The sequence below is a fragment of the Oncorhynchus masou genome, chromosome 6, assembly GCF_036934945.1.
Source record: "Oncorhynchus masou masou isolate Uvic2021 chromosome 6, UVic_Omas_1.1, whole genome shotgun sequence".
NCBI lineage: Eukaryota > Metazoa > Chordata > Actinopteri > Salmoniformes > Salmonidae > Oncorhynchus > Oncorhynchus masou.
In genome coordinates this window covers 44,733,806-44,755,971 of record NC_088217.1, presented here as the reverse complement: position 1 = coordinate 44,755,971, position 22,166 = coordinate 44,733,806, and the positions used below count along the sequence as shown (strand labels likewise).

The window sequence follows — 22,166 nt, the reverse complement described above, 5'->3', positions numbered from 1 at the left end:
TACCTGTGGATGTATTTCAAGGCCTACCTTCAAACTCAGTGCCTCTTTGCTTGACATCATGGGAAAATCAAAAGAAATCAGCCAAGACCTCAGAAAATAAATTGTAGACCTCCACAAGTCAGGTTCATCCTTGGGAGTAATTTCCAAATGCCTGAAGGTGCCACGTTCATCTGTACAAACAATAGTACGCAAGTATAAACACCATGGGACCACACAGCCGTCATACCGCTCAGGAAGGAGAGGTGTTCTGTCTCCAAGAGATGAACGTACTTTGGTGAGAAATTTGCAAATCAATCCCAGAACAACAGCAAAGTACCTTGTGAAGATGCTGGAGGAAACAGGCACAAAAGTATCTATATCCACAGTAAAATGAGTCCTATATCGACATAACCTGAAAGGCAGCTCAGCACGGAAGAAGCCACTGCTCCAAAACCGCCATAAAAAAGCCAGACTACGGTTTGCAACTGCACATGGGGATAAAGGTCATACTTTCTGGAGAAATATACTCTTGTTTGATGAAACAAAAATAGAACTGTTTGGCCATAATGACCATCGTCATGTTTGGAGGAAGAAGGGGGAGGATATGGATATATTGAAGCAACATCTCAAGACATCAGTCAATAAGTAAAAGCTTGGTCGCAAATGGGTCTTCCAAATAGACAATGGCCCCAAACATATTTCCCAAAGTTGTGGCAAAATAGCTTAAGGACAACAAAGTCAAGGTATTGGAGTGGCCATCACAAAACCCTGACCTCAACCCTATAGAAAATGTGTGGGCAGAACTGAAAAAGCGTGTGCGAACAAGGAGGCCTACAAACCTGACTCAGTTACACCAGCTCTGTAAGGAGGAATGGGCCAAAATTCACCCAACTTATTATGGGAAGCTTGTGGAAAGCTACCCAAAACGTTTGACCCAAGTTAAACAATTTAAAGGCAATGCTACCAAATACTAATTGAGTGTATGTAAACTTCTGACCCACTGGGAATGTGATGAAAGAAATTAAAGCTGAAATAAATCATTCTCTCTGCTATTATTCTGACATTTCACATTCTTAAAATAAAGTGGTGATCCTAACTGACCTAAAACAGAGACATTTTACTGGGATTAAATGTCAGGAATTGTGAAAAACTGATTTTAAATGTATTTGGCTAAGGTGTATGTGAACTTCCGACTTCAACTGTATAAACTTCAAACTGGAGCTAACATGACCATGATGCTCTTTAATTGGCCACTAGGTGGTATGTTTTGTCTTTTAGTTGGCCCCTGCGCCTGCGGTGATCCAGACAGACAGAGAGAAAGGTTGGGAGGTCAGTTGAGGATCAACGCAGTGCAGTTTGATTCATCAGGTGAGTCTTGAATTGGAGTGGGAAAGGAGTCTGATATTGGGGATTTGTCAGTAGGATATGAATAAGGGGTGGTGGGGAGCTACAAAAGCCATGTGTGAATAGATGCTGGTCATGGAGGTGTGACTGAAAAGGCCTTATATTGTGGTCATTAGTGTCTCACTGCCAGCCAGGGCCTGGGTACTTAGCAGATGTGCTCCAAAGCACCAAGGATTGGAAGTTAGTGTTACTGTTCACTGGCTCCTCACAAACTGTTCTGTGCTTTCATCAAAATGGCCTTGTCAATTTAAACAAACCAATGTTTCCAGCCACTCAGGTCACCATCCTTCATTTAAAATCCAATGTTTTATTACCTCTACCCGCTCCATGCCATATTTTCATAAATTATGTGGTTGTCAGTGTGTCAAGTTGTTTAATAGTAGTCCAGCTAACACTGTACCATGCTGTACCATGCTCCTGTAGTAAGTAGAGTCCTATGAATGTCTTATTCAGGAGTAATGGTGGTGCCCCACAATTCTGGTACTTGCCCTGGCATGTTCTCCAGACCCTAGTCAGCCCTAACTGATGTTCTTCGGAACAATTAACCGATCATTTATATACTACTGGAGGTCACTGTGAACATGGCAACCAGTGTAACATTAAGCCGTGGCTTAAACCGTTAGTGATAAATTCAGAGGGTAGGTTATTCCAAAAAGAAAGGCTTGACTGTTTTTGAGCAATAACTTAACCACAAGAACCTTTCTTTTACGGGATAGCTCTACTCCCCTCCCTATCCTCCCGATAATTGTTTGGGGGGGTTTATTATTATTTTAAAAATGTAGGGAGTTGGGAAAGGTTACCAAGAAAAAAAATAGACAAAACATTGTTATTTATCTTTTACTGTAAGTGTATAATAGTCTGCTGTAGTGGTCATTTGGAAGTAATTATGAAAAATGAACATTACAGTTAATGGGTACAGTAGGTGAAAAACATAGTTGCAGCATCCGGTGTCCACTACAGAGGACATTTCTTGATAAGCTCTTATTTAATGTGAAAATTATAACACAGTACTGACAACTCCCTTAACTATTCCTGAGATATTCACTTACTAGAAACCATTTGAATATCAAACTCACAAAATGATGATTAATAATTACACACACTACTTTTAAAATGTCCATCAAATGTGCTAATTTTGATGACAGACATTTTTGCATGCACCAGGAAGATAAAGTTGCCAAGGTCACACCCCTACACGTGATATCAATGAAAAGCCTGCAGAATGTCCTCTGAAAAGGGACAACAGGACTTAATACAGTAGTTTGCATGGCCTCAGAGATATGGCCCAAGAAGTGATGTCCACTAGAGGACAACAATGAATTGCTGAGTCTCAGGATGATATACTTGCATATGGTGCTTTCAAGACAACGGGGAACTCAAAAAAAATGAGGTCAAATCATGATATCAGTGATCTTCAGGTCGGAAAGTCAGAGCTCTAGAAAAATGCCCAAGTTTCCGACTTTGAATTCGTAGTTGGATAACCGTTAAACGATGTTTTCCCCAGGAGGAGCTCTTTTTGGTTGTCGAGTTCCCAGTTGTCTTTTGGGCGTTGAATTCGGAAGTCGGAGATTTCTGAGAACCCAGTTATTTTGAACGTGGCATTATAGCCTACAATCTTGTCTGACTGACACACACCATTTACGAGTCTGTGAACTCCCCCTGAATCATATAACGGCAATGTTTAAGTAAACAGAGTAATGCGGTATTTGCACGCTGTTATCACTCTTGTAATCAATGTGAGCCAAGCATTTGTTTTATAATGGGCGCTGGCAAAAATACCTTGTCGATAATAACCTAAAGGGCGCTCGTCTTTGGCGGGCCTATTATAATGCTATGTATCATCCTCGTTATATGAATGGGTTGACCGGAAAACACGGCCGTCTGTAACCTATTGCTACTGAGGTGTACAATTTGGCTTATAGGCTATAATTATTGTGGTATATACTAACCACATGGATTTCACTAAGGTGAAATCCATGTAATTCGTATATTGGAATCACATGTGTTTGTGCCACTTATATTGAGAACCCCTTGTAGGCTAAGACTAAAAACTGAAACGACAATTTGGAATTTATGACAATGAGAAGAATGACAAGATGAACTATAAGACACTCACGTTTTAGCAGGCATAATGCGTTTTAGCAGGCATAGTCAAAATAGTGTCACAGTGGAGGTGCCAGTATTGTGACGCATACTGTGGTACTCTATTGTTGAGCCATTACAATCAAAAGGCATATCACATGTGCAGCATATGGTCATAGAAAATTGCAAAACAAAATCAAAATGAAGTCAACAAATGTATATTTATTAAGGTACAACAGACGAGGTAGAGAGTTGTTTCTCTATTACTAAGAGAGTGATACAATGTAACATGTGTGTGAAGTGGGCTGTAGACCTAGTTATTACTCGTCTTTGTGTAGTAAAGGACAAAAGCAGGTGCAAAAAGAACGCGTGGGGGCGGGCTTTACTGCGTTAGAAAAAAATGGTCATCCAGAATCACTGCCCATAGGCCAGTCATCTAATATGGGCGTGATCAGGTTCGGCGAGTATATAAACTCTCCCGGAACACTTTCAATATAGAGGCAACTCAAGGAACTATTTCGAAAGCGCAAAAAAACTATTTGAAGCAGTTACCTATTCGGAAACGCAGTGAACTTGGCAACAAGAAGTTCAAGTTCTGAATCAGGAAAGAAAAAACGTAAAATTGAGAAGCAAGCGAGAACAGACCCCTGTTGCATATTTGAAAACATCTCGAGTCGAGCAGCTAATAGCCTTTTGATGCTGGACATATCAATAGTTGGTTAACCAACTAGGCTACCTTTTAGTTAACTGTTCACTAGTCTTTAGCCTAGCTCTCTTATCGGCTCGGCTTGTCAATGCTTTTGCATCAGTTCGGCAACGGAGGCCTGGAAGTGATGCATTCTACAGCAATTCAAAAAGACACTACTTTTACCAAAATTTTCGTGGGCGGTTTGCCCTACCACACTAACGATGCTTCCTTGAGAAAGTATTTTGAGGCCTTCGGAGACATCGACGAGGCGGTGGTGATAACGGACAGACAAACGGGGAAATCCAGAGGATATGGCTTTGTAAGTAACATTGACACTTGTCGGTTATGCGTTTATCCTGCAGCTTGATCAGTGGCAGCACGTGCGTCTTTACGGCAACACCGTAAAATCGAGTTGCCTATAAAATGTTAATGGTTGGTCCATTTGTTTTCTATGTATTTGTCATTGGGCAAATGCTCACCACGTTTCCTTCCGCCACCAAGTTATTGTTCCATGGAACTGTCTGTGCTACTTGCCTAGAGGAAAACCGTAATACATGCGGCTGCGCCAAGTACCTGTGTAAAAGCCCAAAGCTTTTTTTAAATTTTTATCTCAATATCAAATCATTTCTTGGTAATGATTAAGGACCTTACGGTGATTGTTTTTCAATTAAAATGGTCAAAAATACTTCTTTTTTTCTTGGCATATGCATTTTCGCAAGCAAGAATTTAGCTAGGACTGCCTGTGAGTGGTCTGAGTGGGGAGGGGAAACTGAACTGCTAGTTGTTGGTGGAGTTCACTTGAAGACCAATTGAATGGTCTATAGTGGGCAAACGCTGCCCACCAGGGGCACTGCCATGCAAAACGATCTTGACCAGGGCTGCTTTCAGTACATGTTTATATTCTGGAACATTTACTGTATGAGCACTTCCCATTTTAAAGCTGCAATAAATGTAACTTTTGGGCGACCTGACCAAATTCGCATAGAAATGTGTCAGATCTTTCATTCTCGTTTTTGTACATTTGCTGAAAATACACTATTTTTGTTTATGTTAAAGTTATTTAATTGCGGCAATGATTCTCTGCACTATACTTACTTGTTTTGTCACATAAACTGAAATTAAAAATTTCAGAAAATGGCGGCGCAATTTAGACGTAGGTCACTTAAAAAATATATATATAATACATAACTCATTGCATCAAACACCTCGCCATTACACTAAAATGGCATCATTTTCCTTTCACATTCTTATTCCAACCTCAGTGTGGAAATCTACACAACTCAGAAAAATCACGTTTTTGACTGCACTGGACCTTGAAGTACAATTGGATATCCCCAACCGAATACAATGCTGTCGCCAAAGTTGCATCTCTTGCATATTGCGGTCATTCAAACGCATGTCAAAATAAATCCTTGCCCAAATGTACGGCTTAAACGCGCAAATGGAGAGAATCGTTTTTTGCCTTGCTGTTATCACAGCTGTAATCAGGATGAGAGATCACACGAGTTTATTGTTAAAAAGATTATATATCTAATGTCCCTCTGCTTATCCATTTAAAACGAACACACCACATGCCTTTCCTTTTTTTCACCAACCTCCCAGCACTGTCCCGTGAAGGACTTAGCTCTTATCGTTTATGAGCTCTGCAAGGGCACACACTCCGAAGTGGGAGCTGCTGTCCTTGCTTGCTTTATATGGGGATTTTGGAGCGGTGTTGAATAGGCCCTCCCATTTGTAAACAACTGAAGCACTCAGGGCCTTACATGTGGTGTTTATAGAATCATAACTGCGGTTATGAGTTAGAAAGTGGGAGTTCTTTTCTCTCCCAAGATGGAGATGGATTTTTTGTGCGCTTCCCTTTCCTGTGTCAGCTTAACCAATCACCACAGGTGGGTTTTTGATTGCCATAGATGGTTCCATTAATCCTTTTATAAAACCAAATATTCAGCTCCTAAGATTGACACTATTCAGCCCAAATTCAGATTGTCTGCCAGCTTCCGTAATGACCCTCTGGTAATCAGCCAGTGTGAGCAGAAACCGTAACAAAGAGAATCTGTATGAGGCAGGCAAAAAGAAGCCCATCTTCCTTCTCATGGTTACACAGAACATAAATGGCAGAAATGCTCATATTTACCAGAAACTTGGAGACTCATCAGCATTAACAGAGGCCGAAGATGTAATGGAAAACTGGTGTGTCGTTTACGCCTCAGCCATTTAACTGTTAAGAAAATGGCACTTTGTTTACACATCAGCGGTGACCAAGAAACAGTGGAGCTCTGTCATTAATGGCTGCTACTGCTGCCAAATGTGTCTGGTGTTTCAGGTCTGACTGGCTCGGGCATATGAGGGTGTTCGAGGTTGGGAAATAGGTGTCCCCACCTTGCATGCAGCGGAGGGCAAAAACCCTCCGGCTTTATCCCAGTAACCGACAGGGCCAACTTGATCATCCTGTTGCTGACTGCTTGAGTAGCAGGAGGAGAAAAAACGTCTCCAGAGCAAGAAGTACTTTTAAACACACTCCAATGGTGGATTAGTAGACCCTCTCCAATAGAGTTTCAGTGTCAACACAGCCTCGCTGCTCATGTGTGTTCATAACACGTCATGGAGTGGGCTCAACCTCTCGTCTAGAGGTATGGCTCTAGAATAGGTCTACACCTAGATCTACAGACTAGAATAGATCTATACCTTAGATATGTAATCATCTGAGACATCTTGAATTGGCAGAAGGTGATGCTGTCTAATGCCTTGGAAGGAGAGTGAGGGGTGGATTCTAACAATCTCCTTATGCTCTATTGCCTAATTGAATAAGCCCTTGTTATTCATCATTACTGAGATGACATATTTCAGCTGACTTCTTTGACTGTGCTGCTGACAAGTGGGTGGGTGACTGAGCAAGTCTTCAGGGTTGTGTTTAACTGATAATCACTGCTTTGTTTGCAATTTCCTCTTCTGTTCAGAAAGGGTTATTTTTACAGTGGAAGCTGGACAGGGGGATTTCTGTGATGACAGACCAGCAGGGGTTGTTTCTTTTTAGTTCTGCTTGGCGGCTCAGGGTGGCCCTGTCCTTGACTGACCTTTTCATAGCTTCGCTGCCACAATTGGCGATGAATAGATTTATACTTTTGACTGTATTACCAGCTAAAGGTGGGAACTGGTGTCTTTTCAGTTTTGCTAATATTGTCAACGTCTGTGTGATTACATGTCAGGTGACGATGACAGATCGGGGATCAGCAGAGAGGGCCTGTAAAGACCCCAACCCCATCATCGACGGGCGCAAGTCCAACGTGAACCTGGCTTACATTGGCGCCAAGCCCCGCAATATGCAACTAGGTGAGCCGACCAGGGGTGAGAACAACCGCCGGACACACCAACACCACAACTACACTTGTCACGTACACACACACCGTATCGGAATGTTTAGACAAATCTGTTGGTAAATGGTAATTCAGAAATCTCACGTCATACAGAAATGTACAAACCATTTTAATTGCATCTGGATTGACTCTTACGCATGTGTAATAGGGGACTGGGTTAATGTATAACAAAAACGCAATGTAATTTGCCATCTCTGCATGTTTTGTTTATTGTTGGTAGGTTGCCTGAGTTACCCCAGAGTTTAGTGAATTTTGCTCTGCCTCTCCTCTGTGTTGTTCTCTGGCCCTCTACTGTAAATGCAAATGTATCTGAAGGGAAGTTTCCTGTCTTCCAGGCATATCCATCGGCGTGCAACCTATTCACCCAGCGCTCATCCAGAGGCAGTATGGGTAAGTGAGTGGGCAGTATACCACAGTATTTTCTGAATGACACATTAGGACAGATTAAACCCATATGTGTATATGTATGTACGCTTTAGACTTTTGCCAATTAACTTTTGTTTTCAAATGGTCGTAGCATGGTACATTCCATGGGGACATGTGACGCTCATCCCCTCTTTTAGACCCTCCAGTATCTATCTGGTTGAGTGGGCTCTCTCACTGAGCAAGGCTCCGGGGCAGAGTGTTTGTCTGTGTTGTAGAAACAGCCTGGAGGGAGGCCAGTCTGTGACTGGTGTCCAGGACAAGTGTTCTGCTGGGCATTTAATGGCCATGCCACTGACATGGGATTGACACCACTCGCCCCCTGCTGTTGCAGTGTCACCCCCCCCCCCTCTCCTCAAGTCCTAGCTTTGAAGCCAGAGGTCTAAGCCCTTACATGTTATAAGATCATGTCAATGGACTTTGGGTGCTTAGAATCCCCCCTATGTCATAACGGGCTGTGCGGAGCCCCCCAGGGTCTGAAACTTGCTCTGTGGTCATGTGTCTGACAGGTGTTGGCTCTTATTGGCGCTTTTTACACTACCTAATCCCCCGTGACTGACTGCAGCCCCAGAGGGAGAGAGGGCACCTGTCTGTTGAGCTCAGAGATCTCTATGGGCTTGTGACAGATACAGGCTGCTCTAAGTGTTCTTTCAGCCTTTCTCCTGCACCAGACCCTTAAACGGCATGTTATGAAGTGGTATGGTTGGGAGGGATTGAGCATGTGTGTGGACCAGACTGGACCGTAGCATAGTGCTCCTCTTCCACTCCCCCATCATTTTACCCTATAGTATTTTTCCATCTTGTCCTCCCCTGCCAGAAGGAGAAGAAACGAGACAAGAAAGACAAAGCCCTAACACTGTTTTCTGCTGGGTGTCGGGGAGGATGGTTAGACTGAGACGCTGAAAATTGACACCCCTGTGAGACTGGGGGTGGGAATAAGGGGGGAAGATTAGGTAAGGGGTTTAAGTTGGGGGGTTGCGACAGCTCTGTCTCTGAAGAGGCATTGTGCTTAATGATGCTGTACTTTCACCTGGCGCCACACCTCCTACAGGTGTTACCCACAATGTTATTTTGCATTACATTTTTATGATCGCTTTTCTGTATATTTTGTTTTACTTCCAGGCCAGAATTTGCAATGCCAGGACCTTTTTTTGCATGTAGCCTTAAGTTTGAATGCAGTAGGGCTGTCCCCGTCCTCCAAAAAGTTAAACGATCAACAGATTCTGCCATTGCACTTCCGAAGTTGCTGGTAATAGGCTACACTAAGGGTTGGTATCCTTTTTTTTCCATTTGGAGTGCCAATTTATCTTAACATTTCTACTGATCTGCGTGCCAATTATGATTTTCAAATGCATCTAAATTATACAAATCTCTGTAAAAAAAAAAACAATAGCTTACGTAAAGCCAACAAATAAAAACATTGCCGCCTGCAGGTTGAAAATATCATGATACAAATAATCACATTGGCCACAGACTGTCTGCTAGGAACTTGAAATGTTGTATCAACTTGGTCCAGCAGAAAGCTTGATCTAACAAACTTGCAGCATTGTATAAAACATTCTGGACCCTCATTTTCCTGTGAAAGTGAGCTCTGGACAGAAACCGCTATAGGCTATTTGCGCAAGGGATAAGAAGTAATCGGGTAGACCTATTTTATGTTTCCAGTGGATCAGAGCATGACATTGTTTTCCCTTTCACGCCGAGTGGTTATCGAAAGGGAGAGAGCTGGAAAGTTTTTCAAATGGGCTACATTGAGGAACTATTGTCATTCTCAATGGATGTAAAAACAGACTTGTTGTTTTTTGTGAAGAGAATTACTTTAAGAAGCTCCACAGCTCATTAGTGGTGGTGAGTGATCAGAAATACTATCAGATCCCCAAATGGGCACATTTTATAAGCCTACATTTGCGCGCAGGCCAGGTAGTTTATGCCTTCTATGCGTAATCAGGTGCGCGTCCTTACTCAACATTGACAGGAGCGCTCCAAACACAACATAATGAGTAAATTGACAAATCATGAATGGAATGAAATAAACAAACTCTTTTTCTCACAAGTGTTGTCAAGTTGTGCACATTTTGAAGTAGCATTTATTTCCCCCAGCACAAGGTGCACCTGTGTAATGATCATGATGTTTTAAATAGCTTCTTGATATGCCACACCTGTCGGGTGGATAGATTATCTTGGAGAAATGCTCACTAACATGACTGTAAACGCATTTGAGCGAAATAATAAGCTTTTTATGCATATGGAAATGTCTTATTTCAGCTTAAGAAACATGGGACCAACATTTTGCATTTATATTTTTGTTCAGTGTATATTGAATCCATTAACAGAAATTACTGTAACCACACAAACATTGTAGATGAGAAATTATTAGAATTAATGATAAGTTTGCTACTGGTGTGCCGTCTTCAATTGATTAGTCCACTGAGACTGGCGTCAATCAAGATGGGCTATAAAGGGGCCTCCCGAGTGGCGCAGTGGTCTAAGGCACTGCATCAGTGTTGCAGCATCACCACAGCCTGGGGTTTGATCATTACCGGCTGTAGCCGGGAGTCCTGTTGGCCCAGCGTCATCCAGGTTAGTGGAGGGTTTGGCCGGGGGGGCTTTACTTGGCTCATTGTGCTCTAGCAACTCCCTGTGGCGGGCCGAGTGCCTGCAGGCTGATTTCGGACGTCAGTTGCGCTGCGTTTTGTCCGACACATTGGTGATTCTGGATTAAGTGAGCAGGTGTTTCGGCGAATGCATGGCTCTACCTTCGCATCTTCCGAGCCCGTTGGGGAGTTGCAGAGACGAGGGCAAAACTTTGTTTTGATATCGACTGAAAAGCTATTGACCAAACAATCGACCAGTCGACTAAATGGGGTCAGCCTAGCATGTAGGTCAGAACTATGTATTGGCAGTGGATTTATTTGCCATGAAAGCCAAAATGTAACAGATTTATCCTAGCTAGCAACATTTAGCTTGAATTGATGAAGCCCTTCGATTTGTTCACCGCGACGAAAACAACACGAGGGCTCGGTCAGGAAGTCCATCTGCTTGGTGCGGCAGTCCCTTCACCCTGCCAGCCCCCGATCCCTTCATCCCAAGACCCCCACAGGCCTTGTGATGTCAGATGGCCCAGGGAGCTCTGCTTCCCTGTTTCATTTTCTCCTTTTCTGCCTCTTCTCTCACTCTGTTTCTCTGCATTCACGTCTCATCCTCTCAGTATAGTAATTTCTATTAACTTTTCTATCAAAATGATTGAAGCATTGACCATTTTGTTGTACTTCCTACTAATGTACATCAGAAAGGTCATCTTGATCTAGCTCGGTCTGTGGCCACAGAAAGGAGAGGCTCATCTGTGTGTGAATGTGCGTATGCCCGACAGGCTTCATGTATAGTCAACTGTCTGTGCCTGTCTGTGTGGGTGTCTGAATGGTTCTTTGTGAGTAGCTGACCGTTCCGTACCGTTAGAGGGGAGAACAGTGTATCAGCATGCTCTGTTCCCTCTGCCATGGGCTCCTGGGTGGTTCATATTATCTCTGTCTATAGTGTTCATGTTTTTATTTTTGTGTGGATTATTGTTGGTTTATACCACTCAGCAGACCTCTTGTCCTGACTATTAAATGCCTACCTACAGAGAAAGACTTGCTATGTGTGTGAACCCAGGCAACACTGGTCTCGACTTCTGTATCATATCAGCATAATGTCTTCAGACGTTGCAAAACAGCTTAGCTGTTAGCTTCACTCATCGCCCTGAAGGATGGAACAATCCCAATAGTATCAATGAGGATCCAGATAATGAATACATGTTGTTAACCTCCACTATCCTCCCCCAACCCCCTCATGGTTGCTCTGTACTCCCAGCTGAACAGTGCCGGAAGGGGAGTGAAGATACCCGAGGTACAGGCTTCGTTCGGCCTTGTTTGGAGGCTCCCAGGAGGAGGGTAGCAGGCAGTTGTGACTGTTCCCGCCCCTCTCTAAGGTGCCAACGATGGCTTGAGTGCAGTGTGTTGTGATGGTTTGGAGTGCCTTTATTTTTCCCTGTGTGTGATATGACATGAAAAGGTTATGCTGATTAGAGTGCCCATTCCCTATTATGGCATGGTTTGCAGTGGTGACTTTGGTTGCTGTTTAAAGTTCCAGTGTGGGGCTGAAGGGTTTGGGGGTGTGGCTGGGTGAGCGTGTAAGGCAGGGTGCACTTGGATGTTGTGAGTATGTCTTGTCACTCCTGCACGCTTCCCCTTTGCTGTGTTTGAGTTGATGGCTGTCTTCCATTGCTTCATTCCCACGTCTTCTCTCATGGCCACCCACCTGAAAGGACACGGGTGAACACAACATGGTGGTAACCCGTTAAGAGGCAAGGAAAGGAAGCCGCTGGTGTATTGAAACTCAGCTGAGAAGTGTTGTGTGCTGTGACTGTACCATCTTGTCTTTACCTTCTTTCACTCCGACCGTACTGCATTCTCCTACCAGACACTCTGTGTGAAGAACGTTCCCCATTTTACTCTCCTCTGAGCCCTGCTTTTGGCTTGTGTGCTTTTACAGTGAGCGAGTTCCTCTGTTTCCCTCGAGCTGCAGTATCAAGGAGGAGGCGGAGGGAGGGGGCGCAACCCCAGAGGAACAAACCCTAGAGGCACTTTGAGGCCTGGTTAAAAATATCGCCCCAACTCCGTCTGTCTCCCCATGAATGATGTGCTGCTAGACTGAGACTGGAGGGGAATGAGCTGTCTAAAGACTCCAGCACCCAAATCCTCATTCAGGGAGGGAGAGCTTTGAGGACATGAGACTCAACTGGCTAATAGACTGCCTTGATAAATACTCCCCACCTTTCAACCATTGATGCCCAATGTAGCTTGCACTCAAAAACAGGAACCACAACTCCATCAAACTTCCCCTTTGTGAGCAAGCGTGTGTGTGTGTGTGCAGACATTGGTTGGAGTGTGCTCAGTGAGTGAAGAGCAGCAGCTGTTAAAACACTAGCTGGTGTCTGGGCTTGAAAACCTGCCAGTAACGGCTGTCTCTCTTCTCCCCACTACCACACCCTTTCTCTCTCAGGGGGCTTACCTAACAGGTTTTGTAGGTTTTTTTTAAGTGACGAGGGATGTTGATTTCTTCTCATTACCTCGCTCTCTTTGCACATTAGTAGTGGGTGGTGTGGCATCTGGTTACTTTCCCCACCACTGGATGTACTGGGCTCAGCACAACTCTACTGTACTCTACTCTACTGACCTGCTGGAGAATGTAAATGACGGCATCCAGGCCTAAGCTTTCTTTGCTCCTGTCCTTCATTGTATGTTCAAGTGTGTAACTAGTGTCCTGTTGTCTGTGTTCTCCAGGTTGGCCCAGCAGTATGTGTATCCCCAAGCCTTCATCCAGCCCAGCCTGGTTCTCCCCTCTCAGATGTCCTCCTCCGCCCCCTACCTGGACTACAGTGCTGCCTATGCCCAGTACGCCCAGGCAGCCTTTGAGCAGTACCCCTACGCTGCCTCCCCAGGGTTCCTGGGCTACGGCTACACCCCCAGCCCTGCCGCCGCCCCCTCCCAGGCCCCTGCTTCTGTTCATCAGACTCTCCCCACAGGGGCAGGCCCAGCCCCCAACTTCTTACATTACGCCCCCCAGCAGCATGTTCAGCCAGACCGCATGCAGTGAGGAGAGGCAGGATGCAGGGAGTCCTGTAGGCCGCCTGGGGAGTCACCCTGTGCTGCCCCTGCCAGGTCTTCCAGGGAAGGGCTGGAGAAAGCGTGACTATTGCACTATATAGAATGAGCCCTCCCTTGAGTTTGGGGTGGGGGGGTTGGGCTAGAATAAAATGCATGGTTGCTTCAGAGGGCTTCCAGAAACAGACACTTCATTTTTATTATTAGTCTTTATTGTATTAATACTAGTATCCTTTATCAATGTAATTATTAATTGTTTTGTTTCAATCAGTGGAAACCTTCAATGTCCATGGTACATATCTGTGTTTTGGAGAGAGCTGAGGGGGGTGGTGGGCTTACTTGGACATTTGCCCCCTCCCCCCTCTTTACCAGTGCATGGGGTTGGCGACGGCACTGCTGCTTGGGTACACTGGGAATTGGAACAGAGGTGGGAGGCATGACGCCAACTGTTTCCATCCACACCAGAGCAGACGAGGATTCTGCCCTCTCATACCCCCAGTGTTATTGCTCCAACACCATGGGGGGCATGACTAAATGGAGAACGAAGAGATCCTGGGATCCCCTTATTTGAGTCGATCAATCGTTAGACATCAGGACGACATTTATTTTTATGGAAGATGCCTTAATAAAATTCCTGTTTTTACAAACACTCCTCCTTTAACCCCTTCCTTCACTCACAGAGCCACAGGGTAGTTTTCACATGGCCTGACTTCATATTTATACCAGACACTTGTCGTCTGACTCACTTTGTCTTGATTGTTGTAGATAATCATATGCAGGAAGTGGGAGGAGGGGTCAAAGAGCATTGGGTATTTTATGTAAGGCAGCTGATGTAACCAGTGCCTGCATATTTTGTCGAACTGTTCATCTAGGATTGTCAAATGTTGATCTCAGAAAGGACATGTACAGTATTTGTAAGTGTTTCATTATCAAGTACATTTACAATATTTATGTTGAGGTATTTATAGGAAATTCTGTAGCTTTTTTGTAACTTGGTCTTGTTGCACTGAAGTCCTACAACTTGGTAAGTGTATGTGCAGATCCACAATTTGTCTTCATTCATTTGATGATGGCCATATTTGTATTTTCCATGTTCCCTCTGAACCAATGGATTTGCCTGTATGCACAATGCTAGATGCTCTTTTGTAGCCCCAGTTTCAATGCTGCTGGCTGGGATCAGACTGACTGTTTCAGCAAAATGTCATTTCCAGTCCATTCAAAGAAGCCGAACCAAAAAAATCTTGGAAAAATAAAGAATTTGTATTTAAAAAGGGTCTTGACTTGTTTCCTTATTAAATATTTTAAAAATCTAACTTGATACCCATAACTCTATGAAGAGCAGATAACATTTCAAACTCTGTCATATTTTTGCCTTAAATGTATGAAGGAATGTAAAAAAAAAAAAAAAAATCTCGAGAATGGACTCTTAGTCATTTCTATGGTTGACTAGAGCTACAAACTAGCTCCTGTTGGGGTAAGAGGGTTCAGTTGCTAGTGTGTGTGTGACAGCCGTTAGCACAGTGCTGTGTGTTCTGTCTGCTTTGTGGTGGGGGTAAGGACTCTGGGAGCAGAAGACCATACTTTATCAGCCCACAACACTACCACCTGCCAGGGCCACGGGGTGTTGCTGAGGACATGACAAGCTTGGAACTGTAGAGCCAGAAGGGGAGGAGTTTATTAGTACAGTAAGTGGTTAAAAGCACAGTCACCCTGGTTACCGTGCTTATTTTAGTGCATCGTAACCATGTGAGTTGTCAAATATAAACGGTTTACCTGGTTGGTTCCCTCTATCTGCGCTTAAGTCCTTTGTTTAACAATTTGAGATGTTTTATTTTACCAGACCACACATCAGAGATGCTGGCGGAGTCTTGTAAAACGCCTTGGAACATGTCAAGTACAAGGTTGTGAAGCCTCACTGACTGACAGGACTCCGTACAAAGGTCTAGTGGAGGAAGAAGGACCGTGTGTATATTTAAAGAACGCAGATGGATACCAGATGGCAGTATACTGGACATTTTCAGGGAACCATACAGCATGTTTAAATAAGCTTTGTGCAGTAATGGAACACATGTCTCAGGGGTTACAGTTACATTGTTGAATCATGTCATAGGTGTTTATGGCAAGTGTGTGGTGACAGACTGGGTGTCCTCTGGTCTATGTGACATCACTGTATTTAAGTAGGAGAGTGCTGAGTTCAAGTGCTGTGAATGTATGGTCGCCTCATTACTTTCCGTACTCTCCCCAATGCTCCTCCCAATCGTATGGCTTCCGTCACATTCTCACAGTCCTCCCAGTTTCTCCTTGTAGCCCTTTCCCCTGCATGCTCTGTTTCTATTCTCACTTTTCTCACTCTCCCTCTCTCTTTCCTACTGCCTCTGTTTCTCTTCCTCACGCTTCGTTCTTATCTCACTCTCTCCCTGTCATTCTAACCCCTCTCTCACCTTCCCACTGTCTCTCACTGGATCATGAGCGGGGAGAAACCGAGTAGAGTGTCAGGTGGATGAACGAGGTCATACACAGGCCCATTGGAGCATGTTTTGCAGAGTCACCATAAGGCATCACACGCACATTCTACAGTGCAGTTCACTCAAATCTAACTCCACACATGCTCTACTCTGAGTCATGTTCCCCTCTGATGTCAATGGATTCCTCAGAACTCATATAACTCGGTCCTGTCTTATCAGCCCCCAGCTACCTTAAGAATGAAATGACTTTTTCTTCTCGGTTACCCCCCAACTCCCACCCTTCTTGATTTCACTATGTGTTGATCTTTCACTTTGAGGTGGATTTCCACACCATCCCTCAGACACATTTTATAACTCTCCGTGATGCCTCTTGCAATTACTCGTTTTTATAATTATAAAATATTTGTGTAATAACTATTATTGAACTTTTTTTTTTAATGGAAAATGGTATGAGGTAATGCCTGTCATGGTCACCTCATCTAGTGATATTCAAAAAGCCACATAGATTGGATTGAAGGAAACACCTTTGCAAAACACCAACAGCAAAAGGTGAATGTTCTGGTATATCCTATTGCGTACTATAACTGGAATGTTGTGTACTGTTGCAATACTGAACTAACCCATCTACTCAAAGTCTGTATTCTGTTTCCTCTGTAAACACACCGCCCCCTATGACCATCTCTCAACTCGGCTGTATAAGTGGTCCTGTGTAACAGTCTGAAGTGGCCCCCTGGGGCCTGGGTAATATCAGCAGCCATTTCAGATAGGGTCAGCTCTATATTTACCCCCCCCCCTCAAAGTGCCCAGCCCTGACCCATGTCATCTTCCCGCGCCAACCCAGAGAGATTATAAGGACAGGTCTGGAGTGGGGTAGAGTGTTGGGGATATGTATGTGGAACATGAACAGACAGGGCTGATGGGTGGTAGGGTATGGGGGGGGGGCAGACAGGGGTTTATTGGGATGGCAGGTTTGATGTCCCTGTGAGCAGCCTGCTCTTATGGACATAGTTAGAAAGGAATGGGATGTAGAAAAACCAGGAGGTAGGGAGTAGAGGATAGGTTGCTATGGACAGGGGGCCGTTGAGTGGGAATGGGATGGGTTATTGTGCGTTCCTATAAACAGGCTTGCTCCCTATCAGCTAGGCTAATGGACCTCTGTGTGATTCTCACACTCAGCCATTAAAAGGCGTGGGTGGGTGATGATAATGAAGACATCTACTACTCAGACTATCTATAGCAGGCTGTTACTGTCAGTCATGTGCATTAAAGGCTAAATGGAAGTGGAGGTTGGTTAATTGGTATGCGTGTGATTATGTGTGTGTGTGCTTGCAAGGTCATGAGTGTTTTATTCTAGAGCGATGATGCACTTGGACATATTCAGTCTTTTGGTGTTAATAACAGCATGTTGATGCACAGGTTTTGCTCTGGGAGTGTGATTATGTATGAATTTACAGGAAGTGTGAGGGAGTGAAATTAAATGTGTGTGGGTGGGTGGGTGGGTGAGTGAGTGAGTGTATGTGTGCGCTCATCACCCTTGTGATGGAGTGTTTGTGTTTTGTTCTCTCTCTCCCTTCAGATCCCCCATGTTTTCAAGCCTGTAATTTGATCTGAGTTTGTCTCACTGAGTTTAAGCCTGGGGAGGACAGGCAGGAGCAGTGTGTAATCATTGGCTCAGTCTCCAAGAGACAGACATACAGACCAGGCCAGGCCAGGAAGACAAAACCCTCTTATCTCCATATCCTTCCCCCTGTCTACTAATCTGTTCACACCAGCCTATATGTACAGTTCACACGCCCTACACGATGCACATACACACTGTCACACACACTCTTCAGCAATGCACACAAACACAATCCTCAGTAGGATGGACAGTGCACCACACACACTTTCCCCAGCGATGTGTGATTGTGCACAGTCTGCTCACACACAGGACATGGGCCTTGCTGTACATACAGCTGGAAAAAGGGGGTTTCTCTGTGCAGTCACAAGGGCTTTGTGTCATCATGCAGTATGAGTGGCTAATGTAGCATGGCTAACACATTCCTCTGGGTGAGATCACATACAGGGGCGAGGGGAAAGGTTATATTGTGAGGAGCGGTGAGAAGAGAAGGGTGAGGTGTATGTGTTTGTGCGTGTGCTTTTGGTTTGATTATCCTTGTGGGGAAAAGAAGTTCTAACAAAGGATAGTGAAACAAGACATTTTGCCGATCCCCACAAGAACAAAATGCTATTTTAGGCTTAGGGGTTAGGTTTAGGATTAGAGTTAGGTTTAGGTTTTGGATTTGGGGTTAGGTTTAAGGAAAATAGGATTGTGAATGGAAATCAATTTTAGGTCCCTACAAGGATATTAAAATGTGTGTGTCTGTGTGTGTGTGGTTATGAGGAGGGTGATAGGTTTACTTAAAGGCATCAGCATAGTTCGGTTCGGCTGAACGAGTGTGCCTGTATACTAACTTAAAAGACCTTCGCTTGAAAACTAGAAAAAAGTTTGTCCATTTTGAGACGCTGTAGCCGTTTCCTCAAAATAGTCAGAGTTAATCTAAGGTAACTCAAGAAATCTGTCATTCATTTTAACGTTTTTGCCGACGAGATCTTAGTTGCAATTTTTACATCTGACTAAGATGTTTGGTGCAGTATTTCTCAAGTGAAAAAAATTGCTTGAAAACTAGTCTCTCTGTTGACAAGTCACAGACAATGAGACATAGACTTCGGCTTGCCTTGAGAAAATGTTTTGTGTGCAAGAACAGCCGGAAAACCCCTTGCCAAAATAATTTCAGAATATATGCACAAACTATTCCGAACTGTTTCAGATGGGAAGCATGCGGACGCCTTAAGGAGGGTGAGGGAGGAAGGGTTAGGGTGAGCAGGGGTGAGAGGAGAGAGTGAGGGGGGAAGGGATCCACTCGAGGTGTTATTTTAGCTTTTAACAAACTGGAACAAGTGCCACTGCTCCCTCCTAACCCCCGTTCCCCAACCATTACTCTACCTCTGAGGACCAAACCATACCATGGCCCCAATGTGAGAGGGCACTCGCGTGTGCTCTCCGCAGTGGGGTTTCCTTGATTCTATGCCAGATTTCCTTATCTCTGGTCAGCATGCATACACCCAGGGCTTGGCCCCTGCCCTAACCCCCAGCAGTGCCCAAGAGAGAGCTACTGACAGGAGAAGGGAGGAGAGGCTAAGTGGCAGAACCTACAGAGACAGAGAGACCTGGAGGCCTGATGTGTTCTGAAAGTTGAGCTTCCTCATTCAGTGTGTCATTCACAGCAGCAAACAGGGGTACATGTGTGCCCACACATTCTGCACACTCACATGCATACATGTACTGGTACAGGCGCACACCCCAACACATCCACAAACAAAACAAAAAAATACCTATACACTGAGAAATACTAGCTCTGCCTCACACACCGACTCTGACTGGCTCTGCTGTGAAAAGGAATGCAATGGCTGATTATATTATGATGAGTCTGTGTTATCTGCTCTGCATGGATGTTATTCAGCCTCCCGGAGCCTGCCTTTCTTTAAAGCATTCGAACGGATCTCAGTTCAGACGGCTAGCACAATACTAACATGAGGCGTGTGTGTGTGCGCGCATGTGTTGCACGTGTGTGCGTGTTTGAGTGTGCGGACCTGTGTGAGGCTTTACAGTCACAGGAAGTGTGTGTGAGACTTCACAGTATGTGTTCTCATAAGGTCCTTTGTGTGTGGCCACATACAACAGGAGAGAGCAGGCAACAGGTGTAAGGGGGATGTTAAAAACACAACAACTCTCTCCCTCTGTCTGTCAGCGACTTCTGAACCGAGGTCCTCTTGGTTCATTGTTCTCATATGGAGACAGCTGTATAGATTGTGTTATCTAACACCCTTGGAAGCAGAATGAAGAGTTGTATTTTGTGAGTTGGTATCTAGTCGTGATATTGTGTCTTTGTCCGTGTGTGTGTAAATGCATGCATGAATATATGTTTTTGACTATGTATGTGTTTTTTTCAATCTGCTGATAAGTGAGGGGGCACTTGTGTTGTTAATGATGATTGAGATAACGGTGCGACAGAGCAGCTGGATGCTGACAGCGGCATCATGCTACAGCTGGCTGAGGAAAGCAGGGCAGTCAATTACTGATAAAAAGGGACAGAGACAGACAGGAACAGTCTGGAGATGGGAGGGGGGTCATAGACAAAGACGAGACTCAAGTCTCTCTCACCTGTCTTCATGGGCAGACCGGCCATCTGGAATTTTGGGCAAATGCCAGGTGGGCCTGTGTAACTTGGTTTTTCTTTTGTGCTAAATTATAATTTTCTGGCTAATAATAGGAGCTTTAAGGAAAAAATGTTGACAGTGTGGGGGCCTCGAGGAAAAAGATGGGCCGGTATTGGTGGCCTCAAGGGGAAAAAATTGTCAGGTGTGTTAGGAATGCCAGGGCCGATTTCTGGTCCCAGTCCGCCCCTGCCTGTCTTGTGCAACAATCTCTAGAACTCTGTGTGCTTTAACAGAGATTTTTCCTTAAATTTAGATTAAATCTCAAGAGAATCTACTAGGGGAAAGAGAAAGTGAACTCAACTAAGGGAGGGAGAAAGAAACCGATAAGGACAAAGGCTGTCAATGGTATTTTGGTCATAGAAATTAGATTAGGAAGGAATTGTATTGAATAGGACTATAGAATAAAAGATACCTGGGCAGTATTCATTGACAGCAGTTCATCTGAAGGTCAACTCCTAATCTGCCACAGTATCTTCCTCTGTGAAGCCTAACTCCTCACACTCCCTCTCTCCCTGATTTCCTCCCTTGAACCTCTCCTATTTCAGTATGTTCCGCGTAATGTTATTTCCCCTCTCTCGTGTAAAGATGAAAAGTTAAGATGTTTTTTTTTTAAGAAAATATATTTTTTAAACAGTACAGAGGCAGTGTGGCTGTGTTCCCAGTCCGAGGGGGAGCGCACAGCTCTGCTCTCTCAGGAGTGAGGAAGATACTCCACGCGGATTCACCACAGATCTTTATAAGGACAGAGGGAAAAAAGGCATGTAGTCTATATTTAGACAGACTTTACTGGGCCTCTTGTCTATTTTCTCCCCCTCTACTTCTGTTAGGAATCTCACCAAAGCCATGTGGGCGGGCATGCAGGCCTTTCTCTCCCTAAGAACAGAAGGGAGAGGAGAATAATAATGATCTGGATAATAACAGAGCAGAAAGACAGTGTAAGAGAGAAAGAGGAGGAGAGAGAAAGAGTCACTGTGGGTGTCACTGTGCCTCACATGTTGAGCGCTCTTCAAAAGGCTGTCATCTAAATCTCCATCAGTGTTCTGTGTCTGCCAGTGGCCTGGTGGGATCTCGGAAGTCAATACAGGGCACGTATTATCAGCCCCTAATGGGTCCTTCTACTGCCCCCTTGACAGACATCTCTGCTCTGTTCCACCTCTTGGATTGTTTAGGCACCCTGGGGTGACTATAATTGCTTCAATTATATGCTAAAATGTGCTTGTGGTTTGTTTTTGTGCGCACACATCTCTGTGTGTACGACTTTCCTAGCCTGCCTCTCAATGCATTTTGATGCCATTAAACTTTTTTATTTATTTATTTCACCTTTATTTAACCAGGTAGGCAAGTTGAGAACAAGTTCTCATTTACAATTGCGACCTGGCCAAGATAAAGCAAAGCAGTTCGACACATACAACGACACAGAGTTACACATGGAGTAAAACAAACATACAGTCAATAATACAGTATAAACAAGTCTATATACGATGTGAGCAAATGAGGTGAGATAAGGGAGGTAAAGGCAAAAAAGGCCATGGTGGCAAGTAAATACAATATAGCAAGTAAAACACTGGAATGGTAGATTTGCAGTGGAAGAATGTGCAAAGTAGAAATAAAAATAATGGGGTGCAAAGGAGCAAAATAAATAAATAAAATAAATACAGTAGGGAAAGAGGTAGTTGTTTGGGCTAAATTATCGATGGGCTATATACAGGTGCAGTAATCTGTGAGCTGCTCTGATAGTTGGTGCTTAAAGCTAGTGAGGGAGATAAGTGTTTCCAGTTTCAGAGATTTTTGTTAAACTTGCTCTCCACATACCTCTTGTATCAGGCCTTCTCTCCATCGCCACTCAAAA

At 44.2% G+C, this 22,166-nt stretch overlaps 1 protein-coding gene across 2 annotated transcripts; it reads left to right on the top strand.

The window, feature by feature from the left end:
- Positions 1-3,963: 3,963 nt before the first annotated feature.
- On the top strand, positions 3,964-14,866 carry LOC135542112 (RNA-binding protein 38-like). Of its 2 annotated transcripts, none has more exons than XM_064968772.1 (4): positions 3,964-4,472; positions 7,360-7,483; positions 7,863-7,917; positions 13,272-14,866. In XM_064968772.1, exons 1-4 carry the CDS (start codon positions 4,260-4,262, stop codon positions 13,582-13,584), a joined length of 705 nt encoding a protein of 234 aa, XP_064824844.1. In that variant the 5' UTR covers positions 3,964-4,259; the 3' UTR covers positions 13,585-14,866. The 2 variants fall into 2 exon arrangements, with proteins under 2 accessions (XP_064824844.1, XP_064824843.1); XM_064968771.1 differs by having other exon boundaries at positions 7,360-7,498.
- The last annotated feature ends 7,300 nt before the right edge of the window (positions 14,867-22,166 follow it).

Coding starts and splice junctions, on each gene's coding strand:
- LOC135542112 (XM_064968771.1), top strand. CDS start 4,260: ATGCTTTTGCATCAGTTCGGCAACGGAGGCCTGGAAGTGATGCATTCT. Junction 7,499..7,862: donor ACTAGGTGAGCCGACCAGGG/GTGAGAACAACC, acceptor CCTGTCTTCCAG/GCATATCCATCGGCGTGCAA. Junction 7,918..13,271: donor CTCATCCAGAGGCAGTATGG/GTAAGTGAGTGG, acceptor TGTGTTCTCCAG/GTTGGCCCAGCAGTATGTGT.